Source organism: Diospyros lotus, chromosome 5 (assembly GCF_014633365.1).
Source record: "Diospyros lotus cultivar Yz01 chromosome 5, ASM1463336v1, whole genome shotgun sequence".
In the NCBI taxonomy this organism is placed as follows: domain Eukaryota; kingdom Viridiplantae; phylum Streptophyta; class Magnoliopsida; order Ericales; family Ebenaceae; genus Diospyros; species Diospyros lotus.
The window spans coordinates 34,851,867-34,874,791 of record NC_068342.1 but is presented as its reverse complement, the minus strand read 5'-3'; the positions used below and the strand labels follow the sequence as shown (position 1 = coordinate 34,874,791).

The window sequence follows — 22,925 nt, the reverse complement described above, 5'->3', positions numbered from 1 at the left end:
GATGAAATAAGCATCAAAAAAGACACGAATGGGAGTTATAAATAGAACAGGGCAGAGCAATGAGAATGCAGGATTAATTATTCTAAATTGATACGCATCATCTTCCCAGTACGTAAAAAACAAATCCATTCGCATGCACTTGCTTTCATTTCCCACTGGTTACATCTACACTACACTTAAAACACTAGTAGAAAAATGTCGTGCTCCAAAATTTGGACTTCCTGAAAAAATCTTCACCGGCTTTCACTATAATGCAACGTCGAATGACTATAAATAATATGGGGCCTGTATAATCCACCAGCATATTCTTCCCTTTGTAAGTGACAGCATAAGATTACACAAGAGTGCGCTGAGAGGGGCAAGAACCATTTGCTTGAAATACCCATCTGGTTATTCGATCCTCCAATTTTAACCATTTTCCGCTCTGTCGTATGCGTTTGATTTATGTTTGGGTGCAAAGGTAAAGTCGGCAGGTACCTTGCCAAGTAACATCTCAGAGATCCTAATCTGCGTAAGGAACAAAGCAAGTGAATGTTGATGTGATACAAGGCAACAAAAGATTGAGCAATGATCCAGTTTGGTCGTGGCAGCATAAATCAGTCCTAGCATGAGAAAATTGCATACCCAGTCAGCTGCAGAATCAGAAGCCATTAGCGTCTCAAGATCATCGCGACCAAAGTAAGAGGGCGGACGCCAGTTCAGTCGTTGTGGGACAACATCCAAAAGGCCAACAGGTATATACCTGTGTGTGTAACTAAGCCATTCCAGTAAGAAGTGCCTCGTTGTCTCCACTCCTGCAAAATGATATATACATATATATTATGATGTGAACAAGCTAGCATGCCGACAAGCCCTTCAATCTGTATCTGACTATTGACAAAATAAATTTGCAAAGATACAAAGAGATGGCCAACCAGTGAGGCATATAATATATTTGGCAAGCTTCTACTTCAAATACTACATGAGTTTTACGCCTATTAGTAACCACCTGGTCCACAGACGTGAGTAGCCAATATTGGTCAAAATCTACTGCTGCTCCAACAGTCAAACAGGCACCACAAACAGTGAAAAATAACTTCTATTTCTCCCTTCAGCCCTCATCCACTCTAAAGAACCTATCTTTACATTCTTCATGTTACCCATACACCCAGTTTCTAACTGTACCTGTATTATTAATTTTTCAGTATGGAACCATAAGATTGGCCATGACTTTCATTACAGTGTACTAATTAGTGTGGCACAGGGCCAAGGGAAGAGGTTCAGAACCACTAGTGATGCAGTAAATCACAAAATTCTAAAGGGAACAGTATTCTTTGTGCAGCTGATTTTTCACAAGGATTTGATGCAATGACACCCCCCCCCCCATAAAAAAAAAAGGTACTGCTTGCTTTATAAAGAGGCAGTACATCCCCAAATTTATTTATGCCTAGACATCAACTCTTACATCCTTTATCTGTTTCTTGGAACTAAAATACTGAACATATCTGGAGCCAAAACATACAATAGATTAAGTTCTCCAAAACCCAAAACCAGGAGGTTTCGAGTTGGTAAAACAGGACTAGTGCTTATTATCCCATGAATGGTCATCAAATTATAATACTAATAATAATCTTTAGTTTTTATACAATTTATGATATTATATGTGGACTTCTTAGGTGAAGTACCGAATAACTGCTCAAGCAACCATAAACATCTACCACTACAATAAGGGTGTGTTTGATAGCATAGAAAATACATGGAAAATGTCACATCCAAAGAATTGAATTCCATCTTTAATGTTTGACACACTACATTTTCCATGGAATTGAATTCCATGATACAACCATTAAAGCATGTTTTTGCCTCTTTTCCATGAAAAATTCCATCTAAGGGAGAGATGGTTTTTGTTTTCCATGCAAGTTGAAAAATGCTTTTCTTTCTAACTAAATGCTATCAAACACACCAACCACACATTCTAGGCATCATCTAAACACAGAAGTCATTACTAATGCCCCGCTTGACCTTTGCATCATTGATACCCAAATAGGACCACTTCTAGGTTGCATCACAGCATCAATGATCCCCTGTTCTGACTTATGTAGGATAGAATTCTAAACATCCCTTTCAGAAGTCACTAGAAAGTAATTTTATAGTCCAATAAGACCAGTTGATCATAAAGCAAAAATATGACCATATAAATGTATCTCACTTGCCTTTAGCATCAGAACCCCAATGCTCTAGCCCAAATCGAGCATAGTCCTTCAAAATATTTAAACGCTCCCCAGAACTAATGTCCCAGTGCCTCTGCTCCTTGATTTCAGTAAATATCCAAGGCTGCAAAGAATGAATGACAATGTTTATGGTTGCTCAACCACAGACTTCAATCAGTACAACTTAAAAAATGATCGCACAAACGTATACTATATTTGAATATATAAGTTCAAAATATAATGAACCAAAGGCAAGCCCAATCCACACTGCGAACCTTAATTAATGCTCCTCGGGCAATCATGCATGTAGAAAGCTGAGGGCAATCAGATTTGTGCTTGTTCCAGTCTGAATATGAAAACACATCCCCATTACCCAGGACTTGTAATGCATCTGGGGCCTTTCTTGCACACTGGTAGATGTACTCCCAATCAGCAAGCTTACTATAGCGTTGCTGACGTGACCGTCCATGTATTGTTACTGCATTGGCTCCCCACTGTCCAATACCTTCAATTAATGCATCGATGCGGTTTCTTCCCTCAAGATAACCAGTTCGTACCTGGAGTACTGACAAACATAAGAATGTATCTCACACAAGCTCAATGAGAGAAGAATAACTGAAGTCTAGATTAACCAAAAAAGATAATTGGGTCATTCAAAGTAGCAACCACTTGAATGGTTTTATAATAATTCATCTCAACACTACAAGAATTTGTTCCTTCTGATTTGGCATTGTTAACAGCTGGTACCCTTAGTTCACTCACTTCATATATCTTTAGTTAGATGACATCCATAGCTGCTAACATATCCACATTGCACATGATATATATCATCCATAGTTGTCAATCTTGTCCTACACCACCCAGTAAGGCCAAGCCCAGTTACATACTGTACCTCCTAGAAAACAGGACAAAGGAGACTAGATTCCATTTTGGATAATTTTCAAGTTAATATGGCCCATACAGTGGCTTCAGTTGTTCTGTCCAATTTGAAGTCTGTTCTGGTCAGATGGGGGATCTACCAGTCAGTATTATTAGCACATGCTGATTTTCATCATGCCTTGCTGCAAAGGAACACCTCAACACAGTGAAGATCGGTCATGAAAAGGAGGAAGCTAGGGAAGGAGAGAGGTTTGCAGTCTTATGAATATATATAATATAGGTTATCCTTATGAAAAAGAATGAGACAATCTTTTGGTTTGTCATCTGTGCAGACATATTGGCAATAGCTACATTAAACTGCAGTTATGATTCAAAGAATTTGAGAATTACTTCTCAAGAAACAATCCTGGTTTATTTGTCGAAGCTGAAACAGGGGCCTCAAATCCATCACAATGTTACTTTTTTTATGTTTTTTTATGCCTTTTCAAAATAGTAATAAATGAAAGGTTTTACTCGCAAACTAATATTTATATATACTTTTTTTTCCATCATAACACATTGAGTTGTGACTTACACACCCACATGCCCTAACCCAAATCTTTTATTCTCTCAATGCCTAAGACTAACAACTACTTAGTTTTTTAGGTTTCCTTCACTGTTCTACATTTCATAGATCATAAATCATAACGTGCCCTATTATAATTTATAAAACTTCTCTTCAGCTTGGCTGAAATCTTATAATCAAAAGATATTGCAAACACAATACCCCATTTCATCCTCCTTTAGTTCCGCTGTTCGCATTCTTATCAATCACTTTCTCTGTGAAACATTCACCCTAAGCTGTGATTGCCATCAAGTTTAACTTCATCATCTAAACTCCTACTTCTAGCATTCCTGAAATTACCCTTAAGGTGTTTTAGCTTTACATGTATTCAGATATGATATAGATTCTAAACAAATTATTTAAGTAAACTTTATTTTCTAACTTTGCCTCTCCAATATTAGCTTAAAGTTCACTCCTTGCATAGTTTGCTCAACTGAAGCAATAAAATATGCTGTCTATGAGCAACAATCAGTAACAGATCTCCTTCTACATGTTTCAATTCTCAAGTAAGTTCACTTATAAATAATCCAGAAGAGTATGACACAGGGAAATCCTGTAACACCAACCAATCATTATTAAAAATTCATTTGCATGTCCAATTAGAGCTGTTCGCTGTATGAAAGCCCAACAACAACAAACCAAGTCTTTATCCCTCTAATGTGGGGTCAGGTATATGATTTCTGGCTTTCCGTTCATTTTTATCCATAGATTTATCTTCTATAAGGCCCATATACTTAATATTAAACCTAAGTGTCTCCAACCAGGGTTTTTTTTTTTTTGTCTTCCCCTACCACTTTTGCTAACTACTTGTTCCATTCAAATCCACGCTCTTCACAAGAGCTTCTATTGGTCTTCTTGTCACATGACTAAACCATCTTAATTGTCTCTCTCACATATTATCTTCAATAGGAGTCACTCCAATCTTATTATAAATAACCTCATTTCTAGTTTTATCCTTTTCTTATATGACTGTACATCCATCTCATCTTGGTTATGCTCATATTTTGAACATGTTAGTGCTTTACTGTACATCCATCTCATCATTCTAGTTTTATCTTTTTCTTAAAGGCTTTTGATTGTTGTTGTTGGCCTATTTTGATACGTAGTAGCCAAGGCCATACAAACTCAAATAGATAACCATAAAAAACAAAAAGGAATAATTTCATTGATGTGTATAACTTTACATGATGAGTCCTCTTATAAAGGAGGAAAAGATACAATATAGGAAACATCATACAAGAAAGGAAAGATATATTTATAGCTTTTAGGAAAGTTTCTTAAGTCTGATTTAGGCAAGTATCCTAAAACAGATTTGGGAACTTCTACTTTGGAAACTCCTAAATACAAACCTATCAATCAACACAACTTGCACCCATACTCCTTCCATAGATTTACGAGAATCAACACTCCCCCCTTAAGCTAGGGAATGTATGTCAAACATTCTCAGCTTGCATATTAGATCCTCAAACCTCTTAGCTGCCAGCCCCTTGGTCAACACATCAACCACTTGTTCCTCGATGGAACACATGGAATATGGATCAGACCTGCATCTAACTTCTCCTTAATGAAATGCCGTTCTATTTCAACATGTTTTGTTTTGTCATATTGGACAGGATTATGAGCAACGCTGATGGCCGATTGATTGTCACAAAACAACTTAAGTGAGCCTTGAACCTTGATCCTCAAGTCTTCTAGGATAATTCTTAGCCACAATAACTCACATAGGCTAAAAGCCATTGCTCTAAATTCTGCCTCTACATTTGATCTTGCCACCACACTTCGTTTCTTGCTCCTCCAAAACACGAGGTTTGCACCCAAAAACACACAATACCCACTTGTTAACCTTCTATCAGTAATGGATCCAGCATAGTCAACATCTGTAAATCCCTTAATGTCCAATTCACTTTCTAATTTGAATAGAATGCCCTTACCTGGAGTAGCATTCAGATAGCTTAATATTTTCCTCATTACATGCATATGCTCCTCAGTAGGGCAATGCATAAATTGACTGACTAACCTGACAACAAAAGCAATGTCAAGCCTAGTGTGGGAAAGGTATATCAACTGGCCCACTAGTCGTTGGTATCTCCCCTTGTCCACCGACTCACAACCAGGATTAACCCAAAGTTTGCTATTAGGTTCCACCGGAATATTAGACCCTTTGCCACCTGTTAATCCTGTTTCAGCTAATAAATCCAACACACATTTCCTTTGAGAGAGAAATATTCCAGCTTTAGAATAGGCCACTTCAATCCCCAAAAAATATTTAAGGATACCAAGATCCTTAATCTCAAACTCCCTAGCTAACTCTCCCTTAAGATTCTTCAGTTCTTTTCCATCATTTCTAGTGACAATTATGTCATTCATATACACCAATAGAGCAGTAACTTTACCTTCTTTTGAGTGCTTTATAAAGAGGGTGTGATCACCCCTAGTTTGGTTGTATCCCATAGCTATCATGGCCTTGGAGAACTGGCCAAACCAAGCTCTTGGGGACTGCTTGAGCCCATAGAGAGCCTCCCTAAGTTTGTGTAGAAATAGAAGTATTTTTGAAATAGAATATTCTTTATACATGTTAGGAGCTATGTATATTCTGTGTATATTCTTATTTCCTTTTTTGTTATTTTCCTTTTGTATTATTCTCTTTCTCTATAAAGAGAAAATGGGAATTAGAGTGTAAAGTAGAGAAATAGAGAAATATATTATTTCTCAACTTTGTTTAGATGGTATCAGAGCAGGAATTAGGATTAAATCACAACCGTTCAACTGTGAAACCCCAATTTCTTCTATTCCTCTGCTATACCCAAGAAGTGCTGCCATTCTTCACCAGCCGCTTGTCACTGCTGCATCTCCTAGCTACTGTCGCTGCCCTTACATCGGCTGCCGCCTCTGAGATCCGGCCATCCCGACCGCCTGCCACATCTACAGTCGTCGTTGTCCTCCAATGGGTTCCCACCTCTAGAACAGTCGCGACCTCCTAGCCTCTCGCGAAGGTCGGCTTCCATCGGTCGCACCTGTCACTATCCTTGGTTGCAAAGGTCGGTGTTGCATCGCACACCAAAGCTGCCCCTCTCTGTCGTTCGTGCTGCTTCTACATCATGCATCGGACAGTCGCACTTGTTGCTATTGCGAAGGTCGGCTCTGCATCGCACACCAGAACCGTCCCTATCCTTCGTGTTGCTTCGTTCGTACTGCTTCACACAATTAGACGTCCTTGATCTGATTGTGCTGCTTCGTTTGTGCTGTTCGTGCTGGCCCTCTGTTGTTCTTGCTGGCCCTTTGTTGCTGTTTGTTTGTGCTGTTCGATCTAGTTTCTATTGTTGAGATTGGGCACTTGGGTACCCAGATCCAGGCACCCAGATCTGTGGGTCACTGCTAGCAAGTTCAGATCCGGTCACTGTGTGCAGATTCGGCTACTGCTCCACCTTGCTTCTGCTGCCCTGAATTTTTTGTCAGCCACTATGACTGAATCTGCATCTTCGGTCACTCCGACCCAACAATCCCAGCATTCTCAAGATCAGTTTCGAGTTCCCAGAAACTCCCATGAAGCTGACGCTGGACCATTCACCAAAGAGCAACTTCATCATCTTCTGTGACTACTAAAGCCTAATCTATCCCCTGGTACATCCAATTGTTCATTGGCCTATTCAGGTAGAAATTCATTTGCCCTCTCTAGCTCTTTTCAATCTATTCCGTGGATCATTGATTCAGGAACATCTGATCATATGACTGGTTTATCGCATCTATTCAACTCGTATATTCTTTGTTCTGGTAGTAAAAAAATAAGAATAGCCGATGGTAGTCTTTCACCTATTGCAAGTAAAGGTCGCATTAAACTCTCTGACAATATTGATCTTCAATCAGTACTCCATGTTCCTAAACTTGCCTGCAATCTTCTATCTGTTAGTAAACTCTCCAAAGACTCTAACTATCGTGTTATCTTCTTTGATTCCTATTGCATTTTTCAGACCCGGAACTCGGGAGAGACGATTGGCAATGCTAGAGAAATAAACGGGCTCTACTATTTGGATGGGGATGTCCTGCGTAATAAAAGAGCTCAGGGGTTGAGTGGTATTAGTTCTACTTCTGTTTCTAATCAAATAATGCAATGGCATCTTAGGCTAGGCCATCCTAGTTTTCCTTACTTGAAATATTTATTTCCTACGTTGTTTAAAGGAGTGGATCCTTCGATGTTTCAATGCGAGAGTTGTCATTTATCCAAAGATCATCGTGTTAAATTTCTTCCAAAACCCTATTGTCCTTCAAAACCATTCTATTTGATACATAGTGATGTTTGGGGGCCTTCTAAGGTCTCCACCTTGTCTGGCAAAAAGTGGTTTGTTACTTTTATTGATGATCATACTCGAGTTTATTGGGTTTACTTACTTGCAAAGAAATCAGATGTGCCTAAAATTTTCAAAGATTTTTTCCATCTGATTGAAGCTCAATTTAACACAAAAATTTGTATTCTTCGATCTGATAATGACACTGAATATTTTAATGAATCTTTGGGGGGGGGGGGGGGGGTTTAAAGGAAAAAGGAATTTTACATCAATCCACTTGCCATGAAACTCCCCAACAAAATGGTATTACTGAACGAAAAAATCGACACCTCCTAGAGGTTGCCAGAGCCATCATGTTTTCTATGAATGTCCCTAAATACCTCTGGGGTGATGCAATTTTAACTGCTTCTTATCTCATCAATCGTATGCCCACTCGTGTTCTACAGTTTCAAACTCCCTTATACTTTTTAAAACAACTCTTCCCTCTATGCCGTATATATTCTGAGTTACCCTTAAAAGTTTTTGGATACACTTGCTTTGTTTATATTCCTCAAATATTTCGTTCCAAATTGGATCCCACAGCTGAAAAATGTGTCTTTCTAGGTTATGCACCAAATAAAAAATGGTACAGATGTTTTAATCCTGTCACCAAAAAAACTTATATTAGTATGGATGTGTCTTTCCTTGAAAATCAACCTTACTTTCCCAAAAATCATCTTCAGGGGGAGCGTATTGAGAAAGAGAAAGAAGATAATCTTTTGCATTCTAGTGTTGAGGAGGATAATTCCTTAAAACTCTATGATCCTCGTCCTACCATGATTGGCACTCCTCTCCACTCTGATAAACGACTCAAGGATATAAATGTCCCAAATATTGTGGAACAGGGTGTGTCTAGTTCACAGGTGCCTAGCGTGATGGGATTGGAACCAGGGGGAGAATTACCACAAATGGATCAGAATATTCCAAAATCGGAGCTTCAGTTTTATACGAGAAGGCAAACCCTAAAGAATACTATCAATCCAAATATTCCTCTAACTACTGAACAATCGACGTCTTCGAATGATGGGCCTTTCGATAGTACTTCTTCTTCTCATGGTAATTCTAAACTCACTCCTTAAGATTATTCTTCATTTGACTTGTCCGATCTTAATGTTCCTATTGCTACTAGGAAAGGAGTGAGATCTTGTACCAAAACACCCAATTGCTAAGTACCCGTCATACTAAAAGTTGTCTAATTATCATAAGGCCTTTCTTTCAAATATTTCTAACCCGCATGTCCCAAAAACAATTCAGGATGCCCTTGGTGACCCAGATTGGAAGTTAGCAGTCCAGGAGGAAATGAGTGCTCTTAGAAAGAATGGAACTTGGGAGATTGTGAACAAAACAAAAGATCTACATCCCTGCACCTTTGTAGGGGGTAATCTTGTTACTTGGAGTAAGAAACAAAATGTGGTGGCCAGAAACAGTGCTGAAGCCGAATTTCGTGCAGTTGCCCATGGCATTTGTGAGGTCATGTGGATAAAGAGGCTTCTATCAGACTTGAGAGTTTATTGTGATAATAAAGCTGCAATCTCTATTGTTCATAATCCTGTTCTCCATGACGAGACGAAACATGTAGAGATGGATAAACACTTTATTAAGGAAAAAATTGATAATGGAGTAATTTGTATGCCCTACATTCCAATAGTTGACCAAGTGGCTGATATTCTTACAAAATGATTACACAAAACTCAGTTTGAGAAACTTGTGAGCAAGCTTGCCATGAAAGATATCTTTAAGCCAGCTTGAGAAGGAGTGTAGAAATAGAAGTATTTTTGAAATAGAATATTCTTTATACATGTTAGGAGCTATGTATATTCTGTGTATATTCTTATTTCCTTTTTTGTTATTTTCCTTTTGTATTATTCTCTTTCTCTATAAAGAAAAAAGGGGAATTAGAGTGTAAAGTAAAGAAATAGAGAAATATATTATTTCTCAGCTTTGTTTAGAGTTTGCAAACTTTTCTTGCATCTTCTTGAAATTCAGGAGGTACTTCCATAAAGACTACTTCCTCCAAGTCTCCACGTAGGAATGCGTTTTCCACATCTAACTATTATAGGTTCCATCCAAAATAGGTTGCTAGAGATAGGAGAATTCTCGTCGTAGTCAACTTGCCACCGAGGCAAATGTTTCAAGGTCTATACCATATGATTGAGTGTAACCCTTAGCTACTAACCTGACCTTATACCTTTCTAGAGTACCATCTACCTTGTCTTTCACGTTGAAAATCCATTTGTAGCCAACTGGTGTAACCCCCTTCGATCGGTCTAGCCACTAAGTCCCATGTGTGATTCTTCTTTAGAGCTCTCATCTCCTCCAGCATAGTCTGCCTCTAGTTTAGATCATTTAAAGCCTCATCAACTGATTTAGGGATCATAATGGAGTCCAAAGATGCTAGGAAGCCCTTGTGGTTTTGGGAGAGGCGATGGTAGGACAAGAAACCCCTTTCGAATAGCAATAGGAAGGTCTAAATCATCATGCATAGAATCAGTAGAATTAGTTGGAACTGAAGGTGAAGGTTGTATGAAGTCCTTACCATGACCAGGGATTGATATTGGTGCATGTTGGGACTGCCTACGTTTGAATACATGAGGAGATCCCTTATACCTTACTGGAGATACCAACTCTTGGGAGACTGCTTGCTCTTGCTCAGGGGCAGCTTGATCATCACCTTGGTCATGGTTGCTTCGTGAAGGGTAGGCAGGAGGCTAAGAGGATGTGATAAGACCCTGGTTGCATAGGAGACTGATCTGTACTCGAAGCAATAGGAGATGATGCTCTTAGGTTAGGAAAGAAGAGATCAGTATCCGTACCTTGGGCACCATGAACTACAATCTCCCCCTGGTGACCAACCTCAGGTGAACCAAAAAATGGTGTAGATTCCACAAAGGTTACATCTTTAGACACATAAAACTTCCTTGTGGAGGGATGATAACATTTGTACCCCTTTTGAGTGGGAGAGTATCTTAGGAAAACACACCTAAGGGCTCTAAGATCAAGCTTAACCCTGATTATGCTTAGGTATGTGAACAAAGGAAACACATCCAAACACTCGTAGAGGAAGAAGAGTATGTAAGAATAGATCTGGAAAATGAGCAGATAAGCACTGGAATGGACTCTGGAGCTATAATAACTTGGTTGGAACCCGGTTAATTAGATAAGCTGCTGTAAGGACAGCTTCTCCCCATAAAGTCTTAGGATCCCTATGGTGGTGGAGGAGAGATCTAGCCACATTTAAGAGATGTCTCATTTTCCTTTCAACTACTTCATTTTGTTGTGGAGTATCTATACAAAAAGATTCATGGATAATCCCCTCTTTTTGAAAAAACTGATGCAAGTGATGATTAAAATACTCTCTTGCATTATCAGTCCTCAATTTCTGGATTGGGGAACCAAATTGGGTTGAAATCATTTTACAAAAATTGGGTAGGACGGTACTAATGGCTGTTTTATCTTTTAACAAGTAAATCCAAGTCATTTGAGTGCAATCATCAATGAATGATATAAACCAACGTGCCCCATAACAGTTAGGAATTTTAGAAGGTCCCCACACATCAAAGTGAATCAAAGCAAATGGTTTAGAAGAGATTTTATTACTAATAGAGTAGGACACACGATGATGTTTAGAGATAACACATACATCACATTGAAATTGAAAATAAAGTAGGGAACATATTCTTTAAAAGGGTAAAAAGAGGATGACCAAAACTGTAATACCCTAAGAGCCTAGAGAAGGGTAGCATATATCGAGAATAAGTAAGGAAAGAAACAACCAGTTAGATACCTTTTGACTGAATGTAGGCAAAGAACTCTCGATTTAAGTATGCTTAAGCTAAGAAAGCTTAAGGATGGGTAACCCCTGGGAAGTTCACGTAGGCCTATCAGAATAAGTTGTTCTGATCCTTCCTATCACTGGATGCGAGATGTTACATGTGGTATCAGAGCTGACCCTTGGAGAAGACGGTCTGATGAGGGCAAGGAGTGGCGCGAGGGCCTGAACAAGGAACGGCTCCTAGCAGGCTTCTAGGATGGCAACCCCCAAAGGGGAGAAGATCTGGAACCAGTTGTAAAGTCGCATGATGAGGACTGGCATGTGCTCAAGGGGGAGAATGTAATACTCCAAGAGCCCAAAGAAGGGTAGTATATATCGAGGATAAGTAAAGAAGAAACAACACCAGCTGAATACCTTTTAGACTGAATGTAAGCAAAAAATTCCCAGGTTAAGTGTCCTTAACTGGGGAAGCTTAAAGATGGGTGACCCTTGGGAAGTTCGGGTAGACCTGTCAGAGTAAGTTGTTCCAGGTCCTTCCTATCGCTCAATGTGGGATGTTACAAAAGCGATAGTGCTATAGCCAAATAGCTTTATGATCTGAGGTGACCTAAGATAAGCAAGCAGTCTACAGCTGATCTCTGTTATGATAAGTCCCCTCCCTCATCAAATGGTACAACCCATTATGCTCTCTAGCAGCACCAATCATCTTCATGTTGTCATGGCCTGAAATTCACACAAATGATGGGAGAAAATAACACGACAATTTAAATCTTTGGTTAGTTGATGAATAGATACAAGGTTGGCTGACAAATGTGATACATGAAGTACTTGTTTAATGGGAAAGTTAAGGCTAAGAGTGACCTTGCCATGTCCGATGATTGGAACTGATGTTCCATTGGCTATGGTGATTTGTTTAGAGGTTTCAAGTGGTTGATAGGAGTCAAACACATAAGGATTAGGGGTCACATGGTCAGTTGCTCCTGAATCTAGGATCCAAATATCCTTTTTATTAGTTTTTGAGGTAGAAAAGGAAACTAAATGAAGATAACTACCTAGATTACCTTGAGCAAGTAAGCAGGCCCCATCTTGAAGAGTTTTCAAGAATGAATTGAGCTTGCTGATTTCATCTGAATTCAGTTGAGTAAGATCAAAACCTGAGAGGAGTTTTATCTTATCAGTTGGTTCTTCTTTTTGCCCCTTGGTTGATAGATAGGCTTGGTTCTTTGTTACCAAGTTTTTGAAGCCTCCCATGTAGCTTATAACAGCTTCCTTCCCATGAAGCTTAAAGCAAGTGCCCCAGTTGTGCTTCAGCTTCTTACAATAAGTACACCATAGGCCTTCCCTATTGATGGTTCTAGACTGGACCTATGTTTTTCTAGCCCTAAATTTTGTTCCTTCTCCTTTGTTTGTTACCATGGCCGAACTTTTTGAGTTAGTTTCACTCAACATAGCAATCCTCCTTTTCTCTTCACTTCTAACTATAGCAAAAACCTCATTGAGGGATGGGAGTTTTTCTCTTCCCAAGATTTGCACCCTTACTTAGTCAAACTCTAAGTTGAGGCCAACTAGGAATTCAACAATCCTATCTCTTTCAAGTATTCGACTAAGAGTTGCAGCATCCGCACTGCATACCATTTTAATATTTTGATAATGGTCTAACTCTAGCCACAACCCATTAATCCGGTTATAGTATTATGTAACACTCATGCCCCCCTATTTAGTGCTACTAATCTTGATTTTAACCTCAAAAATCACTTATGCATCTTGGATCTTAGAATAAATTTGTCTCACAATTTCCCAAATTTCTTTAGCTGAAGTAAAAAACATGTAGTTTCTACTTACCTCGGGTTGCATGGCGTTCCACAGCTATGACATAATCTAGAAGTCTTCAATGTCCCATGTTGGGAGGGTGGGATTAGTGGATTTAGGAGGAGCAGTGAGATTGTTGATCTTCCCCCGGCCCTTGAGAAAAGTCCTTACTAGCTGGGCCCATTGCAAGTAATTCCTACCGTCTAAACGGTAGAATTGGTGGATTCCGGGCAATTCTCCAACTCCTGTTCCAGTTCCAACTTCAATTGGTTGATCTGCTAAAGTTGATTCTCTGGTTGCCATGTATGGGTAACTTCTGAAACCTCAAAACATGATTTCTCTTCTTAACGAGTAAGAGGCACGTAGCAATAAAGGTTTGGCAGCTAGAAAGGATAGAGATGTGCAATGAAGGCACACTTAGGGTTTAGGGACTAAGGAAGGTATCAGTGGCTCTAATACCACGTAAAAAACTAAAAGGAATAATTTCATTGAAGTGTGTAACTTTACACAATGAATCCTCTTACAGAGGAGGGAAAGATATTGTCACATTCCTAGGCTTAGCTAGGATTGTGATAGGAATTAAGGGAGAATCAAAATTGAAGGAAGGGAAATAAGCAAAAAGAGGGAGAGGAATTAAAGAAAAAAACAAGAGGGAGATTGGAGAGAAATGTTAGAGAGAAAAATGAGAAGTTCAATACCAATTCAAACATATCTCCATCTGATTGCAATAGCCCTTTACATAGGCATATCAGATTGCATAACCACCCTCATGCTTCTAACTAATTGCTAAAATATCTCCTAGTAGGCCTATTACTACATTACCCCTTTAATACTCCTTGGATCATGACAATTCCCCCCTCCTTGAGAGAGTTTCATCCAATTCCTGTCTTTTCTATCTGATTTATCTTTCTTTCTCATTCCAGGCCTCTTCTTCTTCCTCATTCTTAAATGTCCAAGATCAACTCCAGGCCTAAGTTGCCCTAATTCCATAGGAGAAACTATAGTGAATGCAAGCCCAATACAACCACCTCCTCTTATAGCTGTCCAATCAACTTTGGTCTTCCATTGAAGAACATGATCAGCCACACCCGGCCTGAAATGGTTAGTAGTTGGAACTTGGAGTCTAAAGGAAGAATTAATTGTATCCGTGACTTCCTTTGCTAGTTCATCCCCGTCCCATACAAGTAAGTAAGTTAAACAAGTATCCCTAGCTGCAGTTATTGCATTTTCACCCAGCCCACTGCCATGTTCTATTGCAAAATTACCAGCAACATCCTGGAATTGCAGCAATGGCAAATTGCCGACTTGCCTTGGATACTTAGACGAGGGTTGCCTGTGAGCTTTAGAACTAGGTGCTGCCACGACCCCAATTCCAGCAGTCGGTTCCTCTATGAATACAGTAGACAGAAACTTGAATTTTCCCACTGGAGCAAGAACCACTAGAGCAGTTGTACTTTTGTTCTTTACTACCAAACTTTTGACTTCTTTAGCTATCTCTGTCAGCTTCCCACCAATTATCAGTTGTCCTTGAAATTCCTTACCCAATCCACACACCTTCACAACATTAGAAGATGTTTTCGCCGGGGATACATGCTCAATCATGCCATTTCCAATGATAGTAAGGGACTTAATCTTCCTTGTCAACCAAAACCAACCTTGATATTGCAACTCACCAACTGGAAATTGAACAATTACAACAGCAATTAACTCCTTCCCCAAAGTTGTTTCCCGATCATAGCCATATACCCCATATTTATCTTCCACAATTTTCTCCTCCAATGTTGTTATGGTGTCCATCCCTGCAATTGGCCCTCCTATCCGGACATATTGATTGCATTGGGAGGGATGAGAACGTTCCACAGATTCTCCAATGGTTGAAACATGGCCTCCATGAAGATCCTCACCGCCCACATGATTTATAGCCAAATTTTGATCCAAGATACCCCCCAATCCTACAGCCCATGTACTAACCATCAAGGGTAATGTGTCGGTATTGACTTCATCTGTCACTTCATCAATTACTTCGCCGCTTTCCTCTTCCAACCTTTCAGTAAGTGCATCCTGAGGTATTATTTCTTCTTCTAACTCCTCAATCACTGCAGCTAAATCCCTCTCCAATTCTAGAAATTCCTTGGCGTCTCTTGTCATTCCAGTCAACTGATTGAATGCCTCAAGCATCTCTTGTTTTGGACTTCCGAGATTATCATCACCAAGCCCCTATAATTGTCGATGTCGCAGCCAGCATTGTTGTTATCATCACCTTTCTTGTCTATTCCACCTAGGCTGTTATACTTCTTACACTCTGCATTGGAGTTAGGCAGTGAATCTGCTTCCTGCATCCTCAATTTCTCCTTCAACTACTCAATTTTAAGGAATTCATCTTTGTTAAAACTCCCACGATAATTATCGAAGTATTCAGCGGGGAAGTTGTAATGATACTTCTTGATCGGTATCATCGCAAACTCCTGCAGCTTCTCGCGGAACATACGGCCAAATTCCTCACACTCTTCATGAATCCCACTACTTGTTCCTTTGTCCCTTCGGCTAGACTCATTCTCAAACTTCTTTCCCCATGTTCGATTCTTTTGGCTACACTGCTCCTTATCCCTGTTGCTGCCAACTGCAAATGCAACCTTCTTTGGCTACCATTGAGACTCCATTCCAACTGAAAATGAAGCATTATTCTGCTGCAATTGAGGGCTCATTTGCTTCATGTATGCACTGCTCCCAATGGCCTCACGAGCAGGTCGTCCCTCTAAAAATGCAGCACCCTTCTGCTGCGACTGAGACTCCAATGTCCTCGTGCATGCACTACTTCCCCTAGCAGACTTCTCACGAGCAGGACAACCCGAAGGCTAATAAACAAGAGCTTTGTACATCCTAAATCCCTCACTTCTCTTCAATATGTGCCTCTCAGTAGTTACCTCTGAAGCTAATAATCCAACATGTGGCAAATTGCAAGTTCTAAAGTCGCCTAGAGCTACCAATTCTCCTGACTCGCCTGCTATCTATTCCAACATCCAAAATTCCAGCTTCGAAGCTACCACATGCTTCCCTCTCAAGATTCGAATAAGAGGGCCCAGATTCACAGGCGACAATCGCCTCACATCAACTGCCCGAGGAAGTCGCCAACCCAATCATTGTCCCTTTCAGTTGCGACTCCCATTTCCACGTCTAACCCAATCTCTATCACCTTCCAATTTCAAGTCCGACAGTGTCTTCCTTGCACCGGTCGCCACCCAATCACCTTCCAATTCAGAATCGCCCAGCGGAATCCGTCTTCTATGCTTATCGACTCTGATGTAGTCGATACACTTTGTTGGATTGTTGGATTCAAGCCGAAAATCGCTTGACCCTCTTCGCATGTCAGTTACGAGCAAGAATTATCGAGATTTACAGTCGAGAGTCAACCTCCCACTTCGCTTTCAAGTTCGCACTAAAAGTTATGAAATCGCCTTGCTGAATCGCACTCGTTGTCTAGATCGCTGGCAGTCACTTGGCTCGCTCTCAATTCCAATTGAGATCGCCTTACTCACAACTTCCAAAGTCACCCGAACTTCGACACTGAAACCACTTCTATACACCGCCTACCATAGTCGCGATCTACCAGCTCTACTTCACCTTCCTTGATGGACTATACAACTCGGAGAACAACAACAAATCAACCAGCTGCTCCGCCTTCACTAGTCGAACCTTGTACCTTTCCTCTACAATTCCAACCGAGAGATCGGCGTCGGCAATTAACCATGTCGGGAAGCAATAGCCTATAACCGATCGGAAATCGCTTGGCTAGACCGCTGCCAAATTCCGCCTATGAATCACAGCCGAAGAACGACGGCTCTAATACCAATTTGTCACATTCCTATGATTAGCTAGGATTATGATAGGAATTAAGGGAGAATTAGAATTGAATGAAGGGAAATTAGCAAAAAGAGGGAGAGGAATTAGAGACGTAACGAGAGGAGATTGGAGAGAAATGTAAGAGAGAAAAATGAGAAGTTCAATATCAATTCAAACATATCTCCATCTGATTACAATAGCCCTGTATATAGGCATATCAGATTGCATAACCACCCTCATGCTTCTAACTAATTGCTAAAATATCTCCTAGTAGGCCTATTACTACATTACCCCTTCAATGCTCCTTCTTGGGTCATGACAGATACAATATAGGAAACATATATCATACTAAGAAAGGAAAGATATATTTACAGCTTTTAAGAAAGTTTCCTAAGTCTGATTTAGGCAAGTATCCTAAAACAGATTTGGGAACTTCTACTTTGGAAACTCCTAAATACAAACCTATCAATCAACACAACTTACGCCCATACTCCTTCCATAGATTTATGGGAATCAACACATATAATATGCTCAATTCTAGTTCTTTCAAAAGAACTCTTCATATTACTACTTTCAGAACCTCACAATCTAAAGGTTGAAGCACTTAACATTATAAAAAAACTTAAGCCTGCATAGCTATGGACACAATACACAATTTTATTTGGCATTCATGTAACTTTAAGTTAAATGTTATTCACTACCTTGACAGTAATAGGTCTATCAACTGTAGAAGAAGCTGCTTGTATGATGCCTTTCATCCGCATTGGTTTTGTAAGTAGAGCTGATCCTGCACCCTTATTAACAACAATATCAATTGGGCAACCCATATTGATATCAATGAAGTCCACTGCACATTCCCGATCTATAAGTTCAATTGTCCGTGTAACTGTATCAGGATATGCCCCGCATATCTGAACCCCAAACAAATCTTCAGATGAATGACGTCTAAGCAGTGCCCATTCGGAAGCTTGACCCTGTTAATGCATTGAAACTACAGTAAAACTTGACTTGTGTGACTGGCAAAACATTGCAACAATGAAGAGTTAAGAGATCACTTTCAAAAAGACAGAAAAAAAAAGGGGTCAGCAGTCATTTAATGACAAGATGCATATTTGAGCAGTCAGCATACAATCTGTTCCTGTTCAGGATTGGGTGGAACATTTGGAAGCATCTGGTCCCTGAGATATGAGTAGGGTAATCTATAGATTCTTTTATCAGTGACATTCGTGAATATAATAACCAGAAGCACTAAGAATAGTCAAAATAGTACCACTGATCCAATATGAATACCATAGTTTTACAAAACAATTAAAAAATCACCAATCTAACAGAAAAACACTATTAATCCATAGTAATGATAATATAGACATTACCCAACATACAAGAGCAAAAAAAGGTAGCCATTCTTGTCAGAGTTGCAACTGGGCTCAATTGTGTTTATCAATCTTTAACCTAAAATTTGTAGATTTTACCCCACAAAAAGTTTTGAAAACTCTAAAGCACCTTTCTTCTCCTTCAGCATGTCTGTTTTTGTTCTTTATGCATGAAAATGTGCATCTGTCAAGCGTTAACCTAAAACTAGTAAAATTTGTAGATTTTACCACAAAAAAGTTTTAAAAACTCTAAAGCACCTTTCTTCTGCTCCAGCATGTCTGTTCTCAACACATGAAAATGTGCATCTGCCAAGTGTCCTAAATGTGTCTCCAAAATGATAATAACAAAAAAAATTAGGGCACACTATTTGGTTCTTCTTGACAAGTATCTCTGAATGTCCAATGAATGTCAAACATGGGCAAGGTACCCAAAGTAACAAGCCACTCTTCCTAGTGCAGATGAGATCATATGCAAGGTATGCATAAAGAAGCACTACAATAAGCCATAAATATAGGGTCAAAAGTAGCATAAGTAAGATACATGTATCACTTCAAATGTGAGAATCCAAAAAGAAATGAAGACCTAATAAATGTTAAATTTCAAGCTGGAAAGATGTAGAAATTACTGATATCATACAGAAAGAAAAAGATAAAAGAAGAAAGGAGACAAATTATACAGAAGGCAAGCTAGAATTGTAACCATCCCCAGCTAGTGGTAAAGATTTGTGGTTGTTTGTTTGTCTTAAGACTGGAGACAAGGTATAACAATTTGTTAAAAATGAAAATACTTGTTTACTTCATAGTACGCAATAATTTTAAATTCAAGAAACCTTACTATCTAAAACATCAAGATTAGAAATTTTAGCATAAAGATGCCGAGATATGCCTCATATTAAATCAGATGCGTTTACCAACCTGCAAGAGATTTGTGCACATTGCCATCTCACCACATGTTACATCAGCTCCTAACACCTTGCAAATCCTTCGAAAAGGAAGATTCCCAACGGTGGTCAAAGGTGCAAGATAGAGTTTTTCTCGGAAATCAATGAGTTTCTTCTCACGTGGATGCAACTTGAGGCATCTATCAGTTTCTGTGGAAGCACAGTCAGTTGTATTTCCTGATTGAGAGAAGCTTTGTTCGTGATTCTCCAGGACACTGTCACCTGTTCAGTGTTGCAGGGTAAGATTCAGTATTATGCAAGTAATGAGATGGAACAGTTAATTAAAATTTCACAAACCATCGTGTAAATCTTTACAACAGTTTTCATCTACTGAAGATTTTGCTTTCTTCAGTGGTCTAATTTCATCAGTTGCAGATGCCAAATGAGCAGTATCATCTTCTGCTGGTGGTTGTGGAGCGTGATCCATTTGATTATCTGAAACATAAACCACTTCACTGCAACCATTATTGTCAGTAGCAGGAGACTCCATTTGCTTACTTGACTCACAGGCCAGTTCACTGCAACCATTCTTGTCGGCAGTAGGAGACACATTTGAAAGAGTTTGGTCACAATCCTCCTTATCAGAGGGCATCTTGTTTTTAGTATTCATCTTTCCCTGCAATTAGAATCAAAACTGTAAATAACATTATGGAATCAACATTCACCAGCACCACTAGTCCTTCCAATCACATCCTACTTGAGTAGTAATGATAATGCTGGTAAGTCATAACAGTTATAATTTACTCTTTTTCAAATTTGTGCCACTAAGAAAAGACAATTAAACGACCCTTCCCCAACTCTTGCAAAGTGGGGAGCCTTATGCACTGAGGATGCCCTTCCAGATAAGACCATTTAACAGTTTCCCAGGTACAGAAAGGCTGCAATCCTCTTCAACACTCCCCTTATGCCTATGGTAAGAGGTTCCGCAAATGACCAGGGTACAGAATAAATAGAATACAAAACAAACTCCAACACATTTTGCTTACAGCCCCCATCATCAATCATTTTTGTTCTTTCTATTTATCAAATTTATGATCTTTTCTAGGATTGATTTTGGTTCCAAGACAACTCAGCAATATGGATCTGGACTGTCTTCTACTTAAGGTCAGCCACTGCATCCTAAAGTTACAAGTTGTGTGAAGCATAATAGAGATCATAGAATCTCAAACAGAACTTCTTGTGGATGCCCAACCAAACAACTTAATATACCTTTCATTTCCACCCGTCTTCCAGCAACAAAATCAATAACAGAAAGTAAAGACTAAAGAGACAATACACAGGCAGATAGCAGGGGATTCAAAATGGTGGTTAATTTAGTTTAGTTGTTTCTACAATATATTCTTGTGCTCCTGCTAGTAATGTGGTGCACTCACCTAACACTAACAACAAATTAGTCAATAATTCAATAATTATTAGTTTTCACAAACATTAACCATGAGGTAAAACAATGAAATTAAATGACACCTTTAAAAACACTGTTCTGCTACACAATATAGAAGTAGGACAGCATAAGACTAGAAGAATAAAAATAAAGTACAAAAGCATAATCCTTTCTACTCATACCAGAAGTCCAAGAAGTTTTAGTTGAGCATCTGCCTTTTGGAACCTCATTTTGTTTTTCCACAGAAGCTTCTGGATATCTTTCTTCAATCCGTTCATTTCAGAGCCCTTCTTTCGACCAGTCAAAGCTTCTCCAGAAAGAACATCTTTATGCGTACCTGCAAACCTACATGCCAAGCCATAAGGGCATGGCCCTTCAGCACTGAAGAAAGGGCATTCTCCCTCTAGATCAGCTGGTTTCTGCATTTGAAAACATCAAGATCCTCATGAGACCTCAATGACATAGTAGGCGCAAATAATATTCACCAATCTTTAACTGATAGTTGGAAATTTTTCATTCTCCACCTGAGCTTTGAAGGCTTCCACATCATGGCTGAAGCGGCACTTATCATTGTAAGGGCATGAACTAGCATCTCCACTTCTTGCAACTTCGGGACAAAGATATGCTGCCGACTTCTTTTCCTGCAAGATTTAAGATCATCTCAGGCGAGTACAAAATAATAAAAATGGTTTCCTAAAAGAAGCTGCACTTGAGAAGCATAACTATATCGCCTAATCTGGAAATCAGGATAGGCAATAAACCCACCAGAAGATCCAAGTAACAGTGCATAAGCATAAACTATCGTACCATAAAGTCCAAATTTAGCAAACGCAAATTACAGTAATATACCAAATTACAACATGAAAACTGAATAAAAGTAAATTAGCACTATATACAAGGAAGGCTCCGGAACAAGAATGCAATGCCTCTCTAAACAGAATAAGGCCATTACGATGGAATTCAAACTACAATGCCAACAACCGTTATGAAAAAACAATCCACGACCAAAGCAGATTCTAATGTAATATGACTAAAGCAGATTCATCAAATACCTAGAAACCAATGTGAGATAGAAATGACCTGACGTCGCTCTCTTTTGAGTTGCTTTTTGGATTTCTTCTCCTTGAGAAGGGTTGAAGGAGCACGCTTTGACTCCGAAGCGTCGTCGTTGGCGTCATTGGTGGAAGCCCTGGCAGGAGGAGGACGAATGAAGTCCTTCTTGACTGGGGCTATGGCTTTGGCCACCAGCTCCTCCGGTGTTAGCCGAGCCGCTGCTCCGCCGCCGCCTGATGGTGGCGCCTCGGAAACTTTCGGTCCTGTGGCGACAAGCTCCGCCGTGGAGCCGTCCATGTGGGCAGGGGGCGGGGAGAGGCGTATCCTAGGGTTTTTGAGCAAGTAGACAGTAGAGAGTAAAATTGGCGGTGAAAGAAAATGGTTAAAATCGGGAGAAGGCGAGCGTACTTGGAAGGCTAGTGGTGGGTCATGCGACTGCCTCGGTTCATCTTTACTTTACTAGGTTTCACTTGTTCACTTTATTATCATTAAAGCTGGAAAAATTCCTGGATTTGCCCGACGTGGCCAAATTGGGGCGGGCGGCGGCAACATGACAATATCCACCCGTTAAGTTTAACCGTAGTGTCAGTATGACTTGTTGACAAGTATCTCTTTAAAATGGAATAAATTTATGATTTAAATTTAAAAGACGCAAGTATTAAAGTTTAATACAGATATTATTAATATCATATATAAAAATTAAAAAGTATTGTTATGTTATTCGTGTCGAGTAACATACTTAAAGTTTAATATAAATATTAT

General features: G+C 39.5%; 1 protein-coding gene across 3 annotated transcripts; it reads right to left on the bottom strand.

The window, feature by feature from the left end:
* Positions 1-58: 58 nt before the first annotated feature.
* LOC127801510 (tRNA-dihydrouridine(47) synthase [NAD(P)(+)]-like) lies at positions 59-22,562 on the bottom strand. Of its 3 annotated transcripts, none has more exons than XM_052336721.1 (10): positions 22,191-22,562; positions 21,635-21,751; positions 21,293-21,529; positions 20,048-20,345; positions 19,704-19,951; positions 18,117-18,389; positions 2,465-2,746; positions 2,193-2,313; positions 625-794; positions 59-507 (listed from the first exon to the last, which is right to left on the bottom strand). In XM_052336721.1, exons 1-10 carry the CDS (start codon positions 22,458-22,460, stop codon positions 409-411), a joined length of 2,115 nt encoding a protein of 704 aa, XP_052192681.1. In that variant the 5' UTR covers positions 22,461-22,562; the 3' UTR covers positions 59-408. The 3 variants fall into 3 exon arrangements, with proteins under 3 accessions (XP_052192681.1, XP_052192680.1, XP_052192679.1); XM_052336720.1 differs by having other exon boundaries at positions 20,045-20,345; positions 22,191-22,561; XM_052336719.1 differs by having other exon boundaries at positions 20,027-20,345; positions 22,191-22,560.
* Between the last annotated feature and the right edge of the window lie 363 nt (positions 22,563-22,925).

Coding starts and splice junctions, on each gene's coding strand:
- LOC127801510 (XM_052336719.1), bottom strand. CDS start 22,460: ATGGACGGCTCCACGGCGGAGCTTGTCGCCACAGGACCGAAAGTTTCC. Junction 20,346..21,292: donor TAAAACTTCTTGGACTTCTG/GTATGAGTAGAA, acceptor TTCTAATTGCAG/GGAAAGATGAATACTAAAAA. Junction 795..2,192: donor TTGGGGTTCTGATGCTAAAG/GCAAGTGAGATA, acceptor ATCATTTTGCAG/GAGTGGAGACAACGAGGCAC.